This window comes from Kogia breviceps, chromosome 3 (assembly GCF_026419965.1).
Source record: "Kogia breviceps isolate mKogBre1 chromosome 3, mKogBre1 haplotype 1, whole genome shotgun sequence".
Taxonomy (NCBI): domain Eukaryota; kingdom Metazoa; phylum Chordata; class Mammalia; order Artiodactyla; family Physeteridae; genus Kogia; species Kogia breviceps.
Window position 1 is genome coordinate 21,934,375 of NC_081312.1, and position 14,482 is coordinate 21,948,856.

General features: G+C 42.2%; 1 protein-coding gene across 5 annotated transcripts in view; it reads right to left on the reverse strand.

Annotated features, from left to right (window-relative positions):
* Positions 1–1,114: 1,114 nt before the first annotated feature.
* Positions 1,115–14,482, reverse strand: part of TSHR (thyroid stimulating hormone receptor) — a 158,259-nt gene continuing 144,891 nt past the window's right edge. For all 5 annotated transcript variants that reach the window (XM_067027944.1, XM_067027946.1, XM_059057610.2 and 2 more), the window contains 2 exons: positions 4,906–5,094; positions 1,115–2,741 (listed from right to left, as the gene is read on the reverse strand). In XM_067027944.1, coding sequence (XP_066884045.1) covers positions 1,328–2,741; positions 4,906–5,094 — 1,603 coding nt within the window. In that variant the 3' untranslated portion in view covers positions 1,115–1,327. The remainder of the gene's footprint in view (positions 2,742–4,905; positions 5,095–14,482) is intronic.

The window sequence follows — 14,482 nt, forward strand, 5'->3', positions numbered from 1 at the left end:
ATGTCCAGTGGTCAACAAGGTTGGAAAGAGCTGGCAGTTTCAGAGAGAAGAAACCTCTCTTTAGTACTGTACTGTGGGTCAGAAAAGGCTAGGTAAAGAAACCAATCCCTGAAGACAAGTTAAATGTTTCAAGTGAACCTGCACAGTGAAGTAGTAACTCTAAATAACAAGCATTTGCAAAACCACCCTAACCCTAATTCTATTGTGTGAATATCAATCTGGTTTTGGTCTGATAATTATAGCTGTGTAGATCTAATAATTAGATGGGTGGTTCAGAGCCAACTCAATATGGTCACTCAATAGAATTTCTGGTTCAGACATCATAACCAAAAATGAAACAAAGAAAAAATTTCCTGGGTCATATGTCTAGGCTCCAAGAGATGACAGCTCTACAAGATAGGAAAAACAGATTCTGCTTCCTTGTTGTTTTTCTTTCTCTTTGTCATGGCAACCTATGTTTTGAGGGAAAGGGATATACATGGAGTTTTAAAACTGGAAGAGGCCATCAAGCTCCTTCATTTCTACAGACTTTAGAGGCCCAGTAATTTGCCCAAGATCCAAAAGTAAACTAGTGTCCAGCCTGCTCTATTAATCAGTGGGAGATCTAGTGTGCCCCGCTCATAATTCCCATTTGTCACTATTTATAAGTACTTTCTAGAGTTCACATCTTTAATGCCAGAAGACTGGCCAAGAAGAGTAATTCTTAGTTTGCTCAGCCACAACAGCTGAAGTCTTGCCAGTTTTTCCAGGCAACAGTTGGGTCACATCAGGTAGATTCTTGTGAAGAGATGATTAAGTTTCAGAGACTGAAAAAACAACTCAAATCTACACCTTCCCCCTCCTTCATGTGTCAAAATAGCTGTTCCTTGCATGATGTTCTGCTTGACTTTTCAGTTTCTAGGGACTCAGATTCTCTTGGGTTGTATCAGGGAACATGAAGTGGAACTAAACCAACATGGGGCCGGTTTTATCTTGTGGTCACCAACCAAGTTAATAGCATTTGCCATTTGCTGAATCTTTAGTAATGAAATGCCACATGAAAGTGAGAAAGCTCAATGTCAACATGGCTGAGTTGATATTTATTAAGCATTTTATACAATGTCATCACTGCACTTAGCATCCAGCAACTCGTCCAGAAAGTATACATTACTTTGATATCACCTGGGATTCAGACATGTCGGTAGCCTCTCTTCCTTCTTGGAGGCAATGATTAGGTTAATGCTAGTCTCTCTCCAGAGCTGAACAGTACCTGCAGGTTGGGTCAGCTGTGTGTTGTGGCAGTGGTTGGAATGCACGCTCAAGAAACCAGCCTAAGCCCCCCTACCACTTACAAAACTGTTTGCTTATACTCTTTTGAGATTTGGTCCTGCTTATTTGGGGTTAGATGGGAGTTTTCAAGCAGTTCATAGTTGTCCTGCACGTTGGGGAGACTTTGCCTCATGTCTTGGGTAACCTTTTGAACCTGAATACCGGTGCTGTTCTTGGCAGAAATTCTCTGACCCCGGTATGCCTGAGCCTGGCGTTTACAGATGCCAAACTTGCTGAGCAGGATAAACACATCCCTCTGGAAGGCATTGGTGAAAATGGCGTAGAGGAATGGATTGGCACAGGAGTTCAGTGGGTAGAAGAGAACCAGCAAGATTTTGGAGTTGGTAACGGTGATGAGAGGCTTGTTCATAAGTGCTGACAGAGCGTAGAAGGAGATGGGCGCCATGCACATGAAGTCCGTGAAGATCAACACAGCCATCCTCTTGGCAATTTTGGTGTCTTTGTCCCCCGGGTTGTACTGGGGATTCCGGACTGTGATGTAGATCTTCACGTAACAGGAGCAGACGATGATAAAGGCAACTATGTTGAGCAACAGAACAAGGATAATATATGCCAGGGCGAGAGGAGTCTCGGTGTCCATGGGCAGGCAGATACTGACCTTAGCATAGCTGCTGACTCCCACCAAAGGGAGCAGGGCGAGCAAGAAGCAGCAAACCCAGCCCCCAACCATGATGGCGCAGGCGTGCCTGAGGCGGATCTTGCGGTCCAGGCGCATGGCGAAGGTGATGGCGTACCAGCGCTCCAGGGTGATGACTGTCAGCGTGTACACTGACAGCTCGCTGGCAAAGACGGTGAAGAAGCCAGCTGTGTTGCACCCAGGGCCTGTCTGCCAGTCGATGGCGTGGTTGTAGTACTCAGACTGAGTGTAGAGGTCTACGGAGGCTATGAGGAGCAAGTACATCCCCATGCAGAAATCTGCGAAGGCCAAGTTGCACATGAGAAAGCGAGGGACAGTCAGTTTGTAGTGGCTCGTGAGGAGGATGACCAGGACAAAGACATTGCCCAGGAGAGCCAGCAGGCTAACGAACCACACCACGATTCTCAGGAATTTGTAGCCCATTATGTCTTCACAGGGGTTGAACTCATCCGACCTGGGGGTACACACCATGTCTTCACTGCCCCCACACACAGTGTAGTCATAATGGCTGTCAAAGGCCTGTAGGGTCTCTTCCTGGGGGTTTTTGAGCTCTTGGCCAAAACCAATGATTTCATCCTCTTGTTCTTCTAAGAAGACGTAATAGTGAGGGTTGCTGTGGGTATCCTGGAACTTGGAGTCTTCCTTGTACCCGGCGCTGCCGTCACCCAGAACCTCTTCATATTCTTGGTCGAAGGGACCATTTAAAGCTTTCACAGATTTTCTCTGACGCAGGCTCCGAATACTGCTCTCATTACACATTAAAGACTCAAGGATTCTGCAAGGCAGTAGATATAAGTCACCATTTCTTGCTGAAAACCCTCTAATAGTCCCCACAACACTTAGCAAAATATGCAGACTACTTTGTATGATATACAGGATTCTGTGAGATTCTACATGATCTGGTCAGGCCTGTCTCTCCTGTGTCACTTCCTATTACCCTCCCCTCTCCAAGTGTGATCTACTGACATTGGTCCTTATTTCTCGTCTGCAACCAGTTCAAGAACAGCAGTGACTTTAAAAAAAAAAAAGAAAGAAAGTATGGATGCTAGAGCCAGTCTGCCTAGGTTAGGATCTGATTCTACTATTTACTGGCTGTTTCATCTTGGGTAGGTCTATGAACATTGGTGTATTCATTTGTAGAACGGGATAGGGAGAGTATCTATTTCATTTTGGATTGTTAAAGGATTAGATGAGTTTATCATTCTGAAGTTCCTACGACAGTACCTGGAACATTGTTAGTGCCATGTATATTTTGGTTACTATTATTATTACTATTCCTCTTCAGATCTTAGAATTCCGTGTTCCCTTTGCCTGAAAAACTCATGACTGCCTCTGCTCATTATTCAGTTTTAAACTTAGATTTTCTATCCTCAGAAGAGGATAGAACCCTCAGAAGAGGGTTCCTTCATCTTCTTTAATAAATTGCCTGAGCCTTGTGTTTATTTTCTTCACAGCAGTATCTAATATTTTCTTATTTGTTTGCCTGTTTCTTTTCTGACTTCCCATTCTAGAACGTAATCAAAATGCAAGAAGGCTCTTGCTGTGGATAGGACAGTGCCAGGCACATAACAGGTGCTCAATAAATATTTGTTGAACAAATGAATAAATGGACACTATTGTGCAGACATGCTTATGGAAGTAAGATTTAGTGTTTCACTAGCTCTCCAGACTGATATCAAAAGGGATTCTGTTTTGGCCACGCCACGCGGCATGCAGGATCTTAGTTCCTCGACCAGGGATTGAACCAGTGCCAACTGCAGTGGAAGCACAGAGTCTTAACCCCTGGGCCACCAGGGAATTCCCCAAATGGGATTCTTTAACTGGATTTAGCTGCTTTAACTGCTTTAGCAGATTCATCTATTGAGCTCTGCTTAAAATGCCCAGTGGACTGCCTATTCCAACCTGTTTGGAGGTTGACGAGAAATCTGGACCCTGCCCTCCTCCCACCCATCCCTGGTCCCTTTTCTGCTCAGGGCTGGCTAACACCGTCCCCATTCCCCACTCCTAGTTTTCTGCAGCTGTTATGCCCGCATTAGCTTTCTTTGCACAGCTGTTCAACTTTCCTGTTTGCTTCTATCCCCACAGCTAGATCCCAACTTATTTACAACTGCTAGTCTGAGTGCAGGAAGTCAACCCGCAGATATTATATAGAAACCAAGAGGGAGTGAATAAGAGATACATGAAGAACAGACATAAAAGGGGAAATGATGCAGAGTGAAACTGTGGGAGAAGACAAGATTCAGAGAGAGAATGGGAGAAAAAGAAGGCCATCCCTCTTTTGCAGCCTCACAAGCAGCCTGTTAACAAAATAATACATATTATGAGAACTTAAATTCCAGGTCATGGCAATAGGTGTCTTCTACTCAGTTTCTCATTTGCTCTTCTCAAGACCTCTGTAGATGGTAGCATTATGATCTCCCTTCACAAAGGCTCAGGAAGGTTAAGTGAGTAGGGTGGGATAACACAGCTAGGAAGTGGCAAAGCTGGGACACAAACCCAGGTGACTACAAACCCCACACTGTAACCAGGGAGCTGTGACGTTTGCAAGGCCTGAACTGACCAGGTAATCCAATTGCTTGTGTTGTTGCTACGTTTGTCCTCATAGTTGTGGCACCTAATATGGGTTGGGTCTGGAGGCCAGAAATCATGTCGTGTAACCTCTACAAGATTCTGCATGATCTGGTTATTCCTGCCTCTCCTACATCATCACCTAAAATCCTTCCCTCCCCTGCTGTGATCCAGCGACACAGGCCTCGTTTCTTATCTGCAACCACTTTCCATCTGCAGTCACCGTGTCCCATGAACTTCGTGTTTCTGACGGACGTTTCCAAATTCTTCTCCATCTGGTTTTCAAACCACACAGCTTCTTCCTCAAACCCAGAAATTAATTCAACTTCCACCAAAGCTTTTTGTCACTTATTCCATACACTGCCACTTACCCTCTGATTTTCTTCTGATTCTTAAAAGCACAGCAGTGGCTCGGATAAGAAAGGTCAGCCCGCGTGAGATGAAGGAAACTCAAGGAAAGTGGAAGTTTCTTTAGAGTCCAAGTGTTCCTTGCTATCAATTCCTTCAGGTGTTCCAGGCCTTTGGATGGCAGGGCAGTAACACTGGTATGAGAGACATCCCTGGGAGGGAGAGAACAGTGATACAGAGAGACAGTGAGCAGCCAGGGCCTTCCAGTTCTTGGCCAGAAAGACAGACAGGCCTGAGATTAATGTGGAGGTGACATGATGCTTTCGGCTGTAGAATATGCACCCTGAGTTACTACACACAGCCACTGGTCTAAGGACGGATATTATGCTTCTAAGTTGGTATGTTGCAGGGAACTTGCATTTTTATTGTTTAGAACTCCAGGATCTATCGGTACAAATAATACATAGTTCAGCAGACATTTTGTTTTACCCATTACAATACACACAAACTCTTGGATTCAGAGATGGATGTCAATTTTACTCTGGAAAACTACATCATCTAACTACTAAATGGTCTTGAGAGGCAAGAGAAGTAAATTTGAACAGGCTCAGAGGGGCCTAAATTGCTCCCAGTCTCTGTGGGGACTAGGGTTTGCGGATTGATAAAGTGCTCATCGATATGGATCAATACCAGTATCATGAAAATCTTCTCCTAATGACGCAGAACTTGGGAGTCATAACCAGTTACATGGTGACTTCATGACTCAGCACAATCTCGCCACAGATTCTTTAGAAAGCTCTAAATGTATTCCGGGAAAGAAAACTCCAGTATTTATATTAACAATTTGAAATGAGATTCAGATTGAGGTGGTGAGGCTGGGGACAGTGTAGACATTAGTGTCAGTTACTAAAGTAGAATTAATTCATGGCTTTTTTTTTTTGTGTGTGTGGTACTTGGGCCTCTCACTGTTGTGGCCTCTCCCGTTGTGGAGCACAGGCTCCGGACGCACAGGCTCAGCGGCCATGGCTCACGGGCCCAGCCGCTCCGCGGCACGTGGGATCTTCCCGGACCAGGGCACGAACCTGTGTCCCCTGCATTGGCAGGCGGACTCTCAACCACTGCGCCACCAGGGAAGCCCAATTCATGGCTTTTAGTGTGACATTTTCTGCTCTTTTCTCAGTCCCACAGAATCCAGGTTACGTATCTTGCTCCATCATTTTTACTTGCATTGAATAACAGCCTGAATAAGACCATAAATATTTAAACTAACATCTCTCTTATTTTATATTTTATCAATTGAATTAAATTGACATTCATTAAATATTCCTTTTTTTACAATCATATTTTTAATGTTTCATGTAATTAGTAATGACTGATTAGCAAATGAATTCCAATATTTTCAACTTCTACTCCACATTATTGTAATTGGACTTAGCTGGGATTTACATTCTCAGGGTTCAAGGCTGCTAGAGCTTGCTACTTGCTTTTTATAAACAGGAAGCTTGAGTATTAACCCCATTCACTGCAGAACTGTGATTATTGGGGGGAGGGTGTCATGTTCGCTATTTTGGTTTATATTTAATTTAAAAATTCCATATTTCAGCATTTCCAAAACTTGCCTAGGGGTAATAATTACCCTCGGTGCTTGTTACTATATGATCCCCAGGTGATTTTTAACATTAAGCAAGTACATATGGAAAACTGGCCTAAATGAATAACTTTGTGGTTAGTGAGAGAATTGAGGAATTAAGCCCAGTTGTGAGGTAAATGAGGCTGGACTTTGCTCTCCTGCCTCATCTTCCTTTGGATGCGTCTCTTTCTATTTTAGCCGTGTGTCTTCATGGTGTGGCCATCTTTATGCCTCCAGTTTTCTGGAGGCCACTTACGTGTCTCTTTTCTGTCAGTGAAACAAGAGAGCATCTCTTGGCTCCTTTTTTCTGCTTTGCTGTCTGTTGGATACACTGATTGTGTGTATTCATCTGAAAGAGTTTATCCTTCCAAGTAGTGCATTTGCATTTTAATAGATATTTCTTGAGAAAACACTTTAGTAACCATTCCTGTTACTGCATGACAAAATACCCCCAAACTAAAGGGCATCAAACAACAATCTCTTTATCATAAGCATAGCTTTTGTGGGCCAGGAATTTGAACAGGGCATGGAGGGGATGGTTGGTGTCTGCTCTGTGCTGTCTGGGACTCCGCCAGGAAGACTTGAAGGTTAGGACAGCTCAGTGGCTGGGGGCTGGGATTATCATCAGGCTCCTTCATATCTTCAGGTCTCTGGAGCCTTTGAACATAGATCCAGGTGCAGCAACCCCTCCAGGAACTCGTTAGCAATCTGGGGGGGAGGGGAGGAACTTACTCCCGGATTTGTCTGAGTGTCTGCAATGAGCGTTTCCCAGGTAGCCTCTAGTTGGGTCCTGGTGGGGCTGAATTGGGAAGGTGTTTTTGGAAAATGTGTATAAACTTTGTGATGGAAACATCTGTAACATAATTGGTACTTGGCATATAGTAGGTGTTCAATGTTAATGCCCTCCTTGCCACAATCTGGAGTGTAAGCTCAAGTCAGAAGCAAGGAACCAAACAAATACAGCTCCAGCCCAGATCTTGGCTTATATAGTCACCTGCTTATTTGACATTTCCACATGGATTTTTCACAGGCATCTCCACCTTGACAGATCCATCCCAAATTTAACTTCTAATCCCCCACCCTGACACCAACCTGCTCCTCCTCCATTTAATCTAGCAAAATACAGGGATTTGAACTCCAGAAGAGCTCGTATTTGCATCTCTAATGGAAGCTCTCGGGTTCAAGCTAACATCATCTCTTGCTGTGGTTGCTTTCTTGTCAGCTCTTCCTGCCTCCCAGTCCATTCTGCACGCAGCAGTAGAGTCGTCATAACATGTGGGGCGAGCAAGGTCATTCTGCCCAAAACCTTGCAGTGGCTTCCTCATGTACGTGAATAACATCTACTCTTCATACCATGCTTGTCAAGGCCCTGCAGATCTGGCCCTTGCCTTCCTCTCCAACCTCATCTCAGGGCCATAGACTGCTTACAGCCCCAGTTAGAATCTATCTGGAGCCATCTCACTGCCCACTGGCATGAACCACTTGATGTAGCTCTAAGTATCCAGTAACCCTACTGCTCTTAAAGTGCTCTGAGGTACGGCCCTCTCCTGAGGTCGGCTGCTGCACTGGCGCTACTTCAGCCCTTACAGAGTCAAGCAAGGGGAACAACGGCTTCCCCTCCAACCCCCCCCTTTAAAAAAATTTAACCTCTGTTGCAGAGGTCTACAGTTTTAATCAGACAGCTCTGAGTGCTGCAGAAAGGAAGGTAGGAGCTCCTATACTTCCCAGTGGATGTAGCACTGCCTCTCTTTTCAAAATAACCCGATGGAATGATTCTTCCCTCTAAGCCTACTGCTATTTCTTTATTTCCTGCCCACCAAGTGCCATCTTCCAGGACTTATGTCCTTGTGGATTCCCTCTTGTCCTTGTTCAGTATTCATGCCATGAATGTTTACAGTAAAATGCAATTGAGCTAGACCCCCAATCAGATTTCAGCTCTGCTGTTTATGGGTCTACAGTGTCATGGTTCTCATAACTACCACCTTAGTTTAGGTCTGAATTACATTTCAACTGAGTTTTGTAAAAACTTCCTGACTTGTCTCCCAGAAAGTATCTACTAATTCTGCCTTCAGACTTAGGACAGGATGTTCTTTCTAAAACTTGGAAAGAACAAGTTTTGTTCCTTTCCAGCTTGAAACCCATGGTTCCTCCAATGTCTACAGTTCATGTTTCTCTAAGTTTCTGCCCTCTCTCCAGTGCGAGTCTCTTCCTGAATTCTGTGTTGTCTTCTTTCTTGATTTTCTCCCTCATCTCACTGGAGTACATCTTCTTTCTTTCTTCCTTCCTTCCTTCCTTCCTTCCTCCCTCCCTCCTTCCCTCTCTCCCTCCCCCCCCTTTCCTCCTTCCTTTCTTTCTTTCTTTCTTTCTTTCTTTCTTTCTTTCTTTCTTTCTTTCTTTCTTTCTTTCTTTCTTTCTTTCTTTGCTTTGCTTTTCTTTCCTTTTCTCTTCTTTTTCCGGCTTACAGTATCTTAGTCCCCTCACTAGGGATTGAACCCACACCCTCAGTGGTGAAAGTGCAGAGTCCAAACCACTGGACCACCAGGGAATTCCCTGGAGTACATTTCCAAGTAATTTTTTACAGGTCATATATGTAAGATATTTTCTGAGTCTTTTTATGACTGAAAATGACTTTTTTCCTTACTCTTGTATTCAATTGACACTTTACCTGGCTATATATTTTAGTTTGCAAATCACTTTTCTTCAGAATTCTAAAGGCTTTTACTCTATTGAATTCTAGCACCCAGTGTTGCTTTTGGTAAGTACGATGCCATTCAGGTTCTTATTCTTTGGTCATTTTTTTTTAACATCTTTATTGGAGTATAGTTGCTTTACAATGGTGTGTTACTTTCTGCTTTATAACAAAGTGAATCAGCTATACATATACATATATCCCCATATCTCCTCCCTCTTGCATCTCCCTCCCATCCTCCCTTTCCCACCCCTCTAGGTGGTCACAAACCACCGAGTGGATCTCCCTGTGCTATGCAGCTGCTTCCCACTAGCTATCTATTTTACATTTGGTAGTGTATATATGTCCATGCCACTCTCTCACTTCGTCCCAGCTTACCCTTCCCCCTCCCCGTGTCCTCAAGTCCATTCTCTACATCTGTGTCTTTATTCCTGTCCTGTCCCTAGGTTCTTCAGAACCATTTTTCTTTTTTTTTTTTTTTAGATTCCATATATTCTTTGGTCATTGATGTGATTTTTACTCTCTGACAGCTTTTATAGCCTTCTCTCTCTCTCAGCTTTATTGAGATATAATTGACATATATTACATTCAAGATGTACAACATGATGATTTGAGATATGTATATATTGTGAAATGATTATATGGCCTTCTCTTCCCTGGTGTGAGATTTCATGAAAGTATGCCTTGATATAGATATAGATCTTTTTTCATTTATTGTGCTGGACACTGGGATGGAGGGGTCCCTTCAATCTGGAGACCTGTGCTCTTCACCTGTAAGACAATTTTTGGTATTGTTCCCAAGATAACTCGTGCCTTGGAATAATGCAATAACTTGAGTTTCTTCCCTGGAATTCCTGGTAAGTGGAAAAGGACCGTCCTGGAACCATCAGACACATCTCCATCTTTTCTTATAATTTTCTGCTATTACTTTTATTGAATCTTCTGGTAAAATTCCTTGACTGTATCTTCCATCTCTTCTATTGAATTAAAAAAAATTAATTTAAAAAATGTCCAACTTTATTGAGATATAATTGACAAATAAAAATTGTATATTTTTATTTATGGTGTACATAAATATAGTGTATATATTTATGATGTACAAAGTGTTGTTCTGATACATGTATACACTGTGAAATGATTACCACCATCAAGCTAATTAACATATCTATCACCTCACACAGATGTAATTTTTTGTGTGTGGTGAGAACACTTAAGATTTACTCTCTTAGCAAATTTCAAGTATGCGATATAGTATTAACTATAATAACCATGCTGTGTATTAGACAGTCAGAACTTAACACTGCATAACTGAAACTTTGTACCTCTTGACCAACATTTTCCTATTTCCCTCATCCCCCATCCCCTGGCAACCACCATTCTACTGTTACTGTGAATTCAACTTTTTTAGATTCCACATATAAGAGGGATCATGCAGTATTTGTCTTTCTGTGCCTGGCTTTGAATTTTTTAATTTTAGCTTCATAAGAGCTGGGACTCTGCCTGTTCTGTTTATCGCTATATTTTTCGCACACAGACTGGTGCACGCACAGCAGTTAGGAGCATGAGTTTTAAATTCCGACTGTCTGGATTTGTATTTTGGCTTCCCCACTTACTATCAGTTACTTAACTTTTTGTGCCTCAGTTTCCTCATCTTCTTGAACAGTAACTGACAGCGTGTTGTCAATGAATATTAGCCATTATTATCATTACTGTTATAGGGATAAAACATCTTTTCAGATTTATCTCAGGTCACTAATTGTTGCTTTGTAAAAAGTTCTTTTCTGTTCTCTTCAACGTCTTTGGTTCCTCCAGGCTCATCCCCCTCCCCACCCCCATCCCCCATTTGTTTTTCTTGGTTTTGATCTTTCATGTTAGAAGCATTCTTTGGCTTGTGTTCCTTGGTGTCACATTCATGCTGAAGGACGAGGCACTGAAAATCTGATAGGGAGCTTGTCTACCAGTAGACTGTGCTTCAGGGCAATTCTGTGGGGAGCTGGCCATTATGCTGTTGAACCCTAAAATGCCAATGTGGAGGTCTTTTTTGTTTTAGAGTTTTTCAACTTCTTCAGAAAAAAGGCTTCAATCTCCAGCTTAGAGGGGAGGTACTTGGCTGTTGGTGTTTTACATGAATGGGGTGGAGGGTTACCATTTCCAGACAGAGACCTTCAATTAATCCTTTTGTTTTTAGCCCTACGTCTCTTGCCACATGCCACATCCATCACCACTAAATCTCATACCCTTCAGAGATTCTGCAGGGCAAGGAAGTTGCCTCTGAATATATGCTCCGTGTGGGTTTTGCCTCCTCCTCTGCCTTTTTCCCCCCCAGAATTCTGTAGCTCTCCAGACCATCCATTTGCCCTCACCTGTCTTCTTTGTCCTTGTTGATTTATGTACATTAAAATTTTCTTTCCCATCTTTTTAGAGGGATCTCGGGAGGGAGAAGAAATAAAGGCTTAAGTTCAATGCATCATCTTTGACTTTTAATCACTACTCCATTTAGCATGTAGAAGTGTGCAAGAGCTGAGAATGAATACTTGTTGAGTGCTGAGCCACACTGGACAATCTCCAAATTTGGAGTTGATGGAGAAAAAGCCTCAGACTTAACAAGGTAGGGATCATTTTAAGTTATTTGAAGCTGTATCTTTTCACATTCATCTAAATTTTTATTTGACCACTTCGAATCCAGAATTTCCTAATAGTGTATCTTTCCTAAAATAAATCCTTCAAAATATAGTTGAATTTTTAAACTTTGGTTTTGAAGTGATAAGAATATGGAGAGTAGCTATCAGCTGTTAAAGGACCTGAATTCCTTTGTGAATGCAGCCATATCGAATGAAGCCTACTAGCTGGAGGGCCTGCCTCTCTCTTACTGACTCTGGCACTTTCCACAAGGAACTCCTCAAGTGATGGGCACTGAACTTCAAGAGAATTTGTCTCTAGCAAGTATTTACTCACAAAACAGAATGCAGCTGAGCTGAGCCTGGCCGACAGTATGAAGTCTAATTGCCTAGGTAATGGGAACCATCTCAAGTTAAGCGCCTAATGAAAGTAACAGGACCTGAATTTGGAGAGTGAGGCCTGCAGGGTTATATACTGGGTGAGAATATCACCAAATTTTAAGGATGCCAGGAAAAAAAAAAGACCCAACTGATATTTGATGTCATAGGAAGAACAAATTGCTCCTCAGAAGCAATTTGCTCCTCAAACATTGGAATAGTTTCTATTTTTTTGTGAGATATTTTGTCATTATCAAATACACAAATAACCTTTGATGAATTCAACTGCAAATTAAATAAGCACTAATCGGCTTGCCAATGTTTCAGCAGCAATTGCAAGTCTCTTTTATGTTTGCTTGTAATGAATGTGGGGTTTTCTAAAGGTCAGTATGTAGAAGCTGATCCATTATAAATGTGTAGTCACATCTGTAAATTGGTAGATGAAATGCATCTAAGAGCAGAAAGAAGATTAACTTACTGCTTAAAAAGCAGTTTAATTAATTTATTGATACTGAGTTAAAAATAACTAGGGCTTAAAAACTATAAGTTCAAGACAGTGAGCTTATTTAATTATTTGTTTAAAATTTTAAAACAGCATGTGCATTTATTCAATAAGTATTTATTGATTGCTTTCTATGTCTCAGGTACAGTTCTACAATCTAGGGTTATAGCAGTTAACTAAACGTGCAGAAATTCCTGCTCTTCTTATGCTTACATTCTAGAGTGAGGGATAATTTTTTTTAAAAAGTAACAGTGTGTTAGATGATTACGATAAGTACCATGGAGAGAAGCAATACGGAGTAGGGGAAAGGAAGAGCCCAGAGGTAGGTCACAATTAGAGATGGGGAAGGGTGTCAGGGAAGACATCACTGAGGAGTTGGTTGAGCAAAGATCTGAAGGAGATGAGGGAGAGAGCCATAGTTATATCTGGGAAAGAGCATTCCAGGCAGAGAGACCAGTCAGTGCAAAGTCCCTGGGATAAGAGTGTACCTGGTATGTTTAAACAAGCAGGGAGGCCAGTATGGCTGGAGCTGAGACAGTGGGGGGTTAGGAAATGTGGAAGAAGAAGTCAGAGAGGTAATGGGGAGCCAGATCATGTGTGCCTTGTAGGCCATCAAAAGGACTTTGTCTTTTCATCACCGTGAGATCAAAAGCCTTCAGAGGAATGGTACAATCTCACTTATTTTTAAAGGATCAAACTACTGCTTTGAGAATAAACCAAAGGGAGCAAAGGGTGGAAACAAGGAGACCAACAATAGACAAGATGGTGCCTTGGACCAGAGTGGTAGCAGTGGAGATGCTGAGAATTGTTGGAGTTTGTATAGATTTAAAAGGTAGAACCAATGGGATTTTCTGATGGATTTGGATATGGGGGTCTGAGAGAAAGTGAGGTCAAGAATGACTCCATGACATATGGTCTGCAGCTGGAAGAATGGAGTTGCCATTTCCTGAGATGGGGAAGACTGCAGGTAAAGCAAATTTGGAGGAATTGTCAGAGGTCTAGTTTTGACAGGTCAAGTTTGAGATGCCTATTAGGCATCCAGGTAGCAGTGTCAAGTAGGCAGTGTGTTATAAGTCTGGAATTTGGTAGAGTTGTCTGGATTGGAGATTTCTATTTAGATATCACAGGCATTATGCAAAGCCATATGAGTGGATGAGATCACCAAGGACACGAATAAAGAGAGATAAAAATAAGGCCACAGGTGGAACGCTGGAGTACTCCAACAACAAGAGATTGGGAAGAAGAGGAAGAAACAGAGAGGGAGACTGAGAAGGAGCAATCAGAGGTGTGGAGAAAAACCAAGAGAGAGCAGTGTCTTGGAAGCCAAAAGAAGAAGGTATTGTAAAGAGGATGCAGGCATCAACCTAGTTAAATGCTTCTGAGACACGAACTAAGAATTGGCCATTTGATTTAGCAACTGTGGAAGTCACTGGTGACCTTGAAAAGAGCAGTTTTGGTGGCATGGTTAAAACATGATTAGAGTGAGCTTAACAGGGATTGAGGGAGAGGATTTAGGATTCTAGCCAACTCTTTTGTGATGTCTTGCTACAAAAGGACACAGAGGTAGATGTGGAATTGAAGGGGTATTTTAAAATTATAAGTAGTTCAGTATATAGTCCTGAAAGTTAAAGTATCTTTTAAAAATAAAAGAACACTTAAAAATAATAATAACTCTTTAAAGTCACCAAATATTCAATCAGTGTTCCAAGAGAGGCAAGGTAGTTGTCTCACTGGAGTCAGGAGCCAAGTTGACCTAAGTATTACAGCTGACTGATATGTCTCT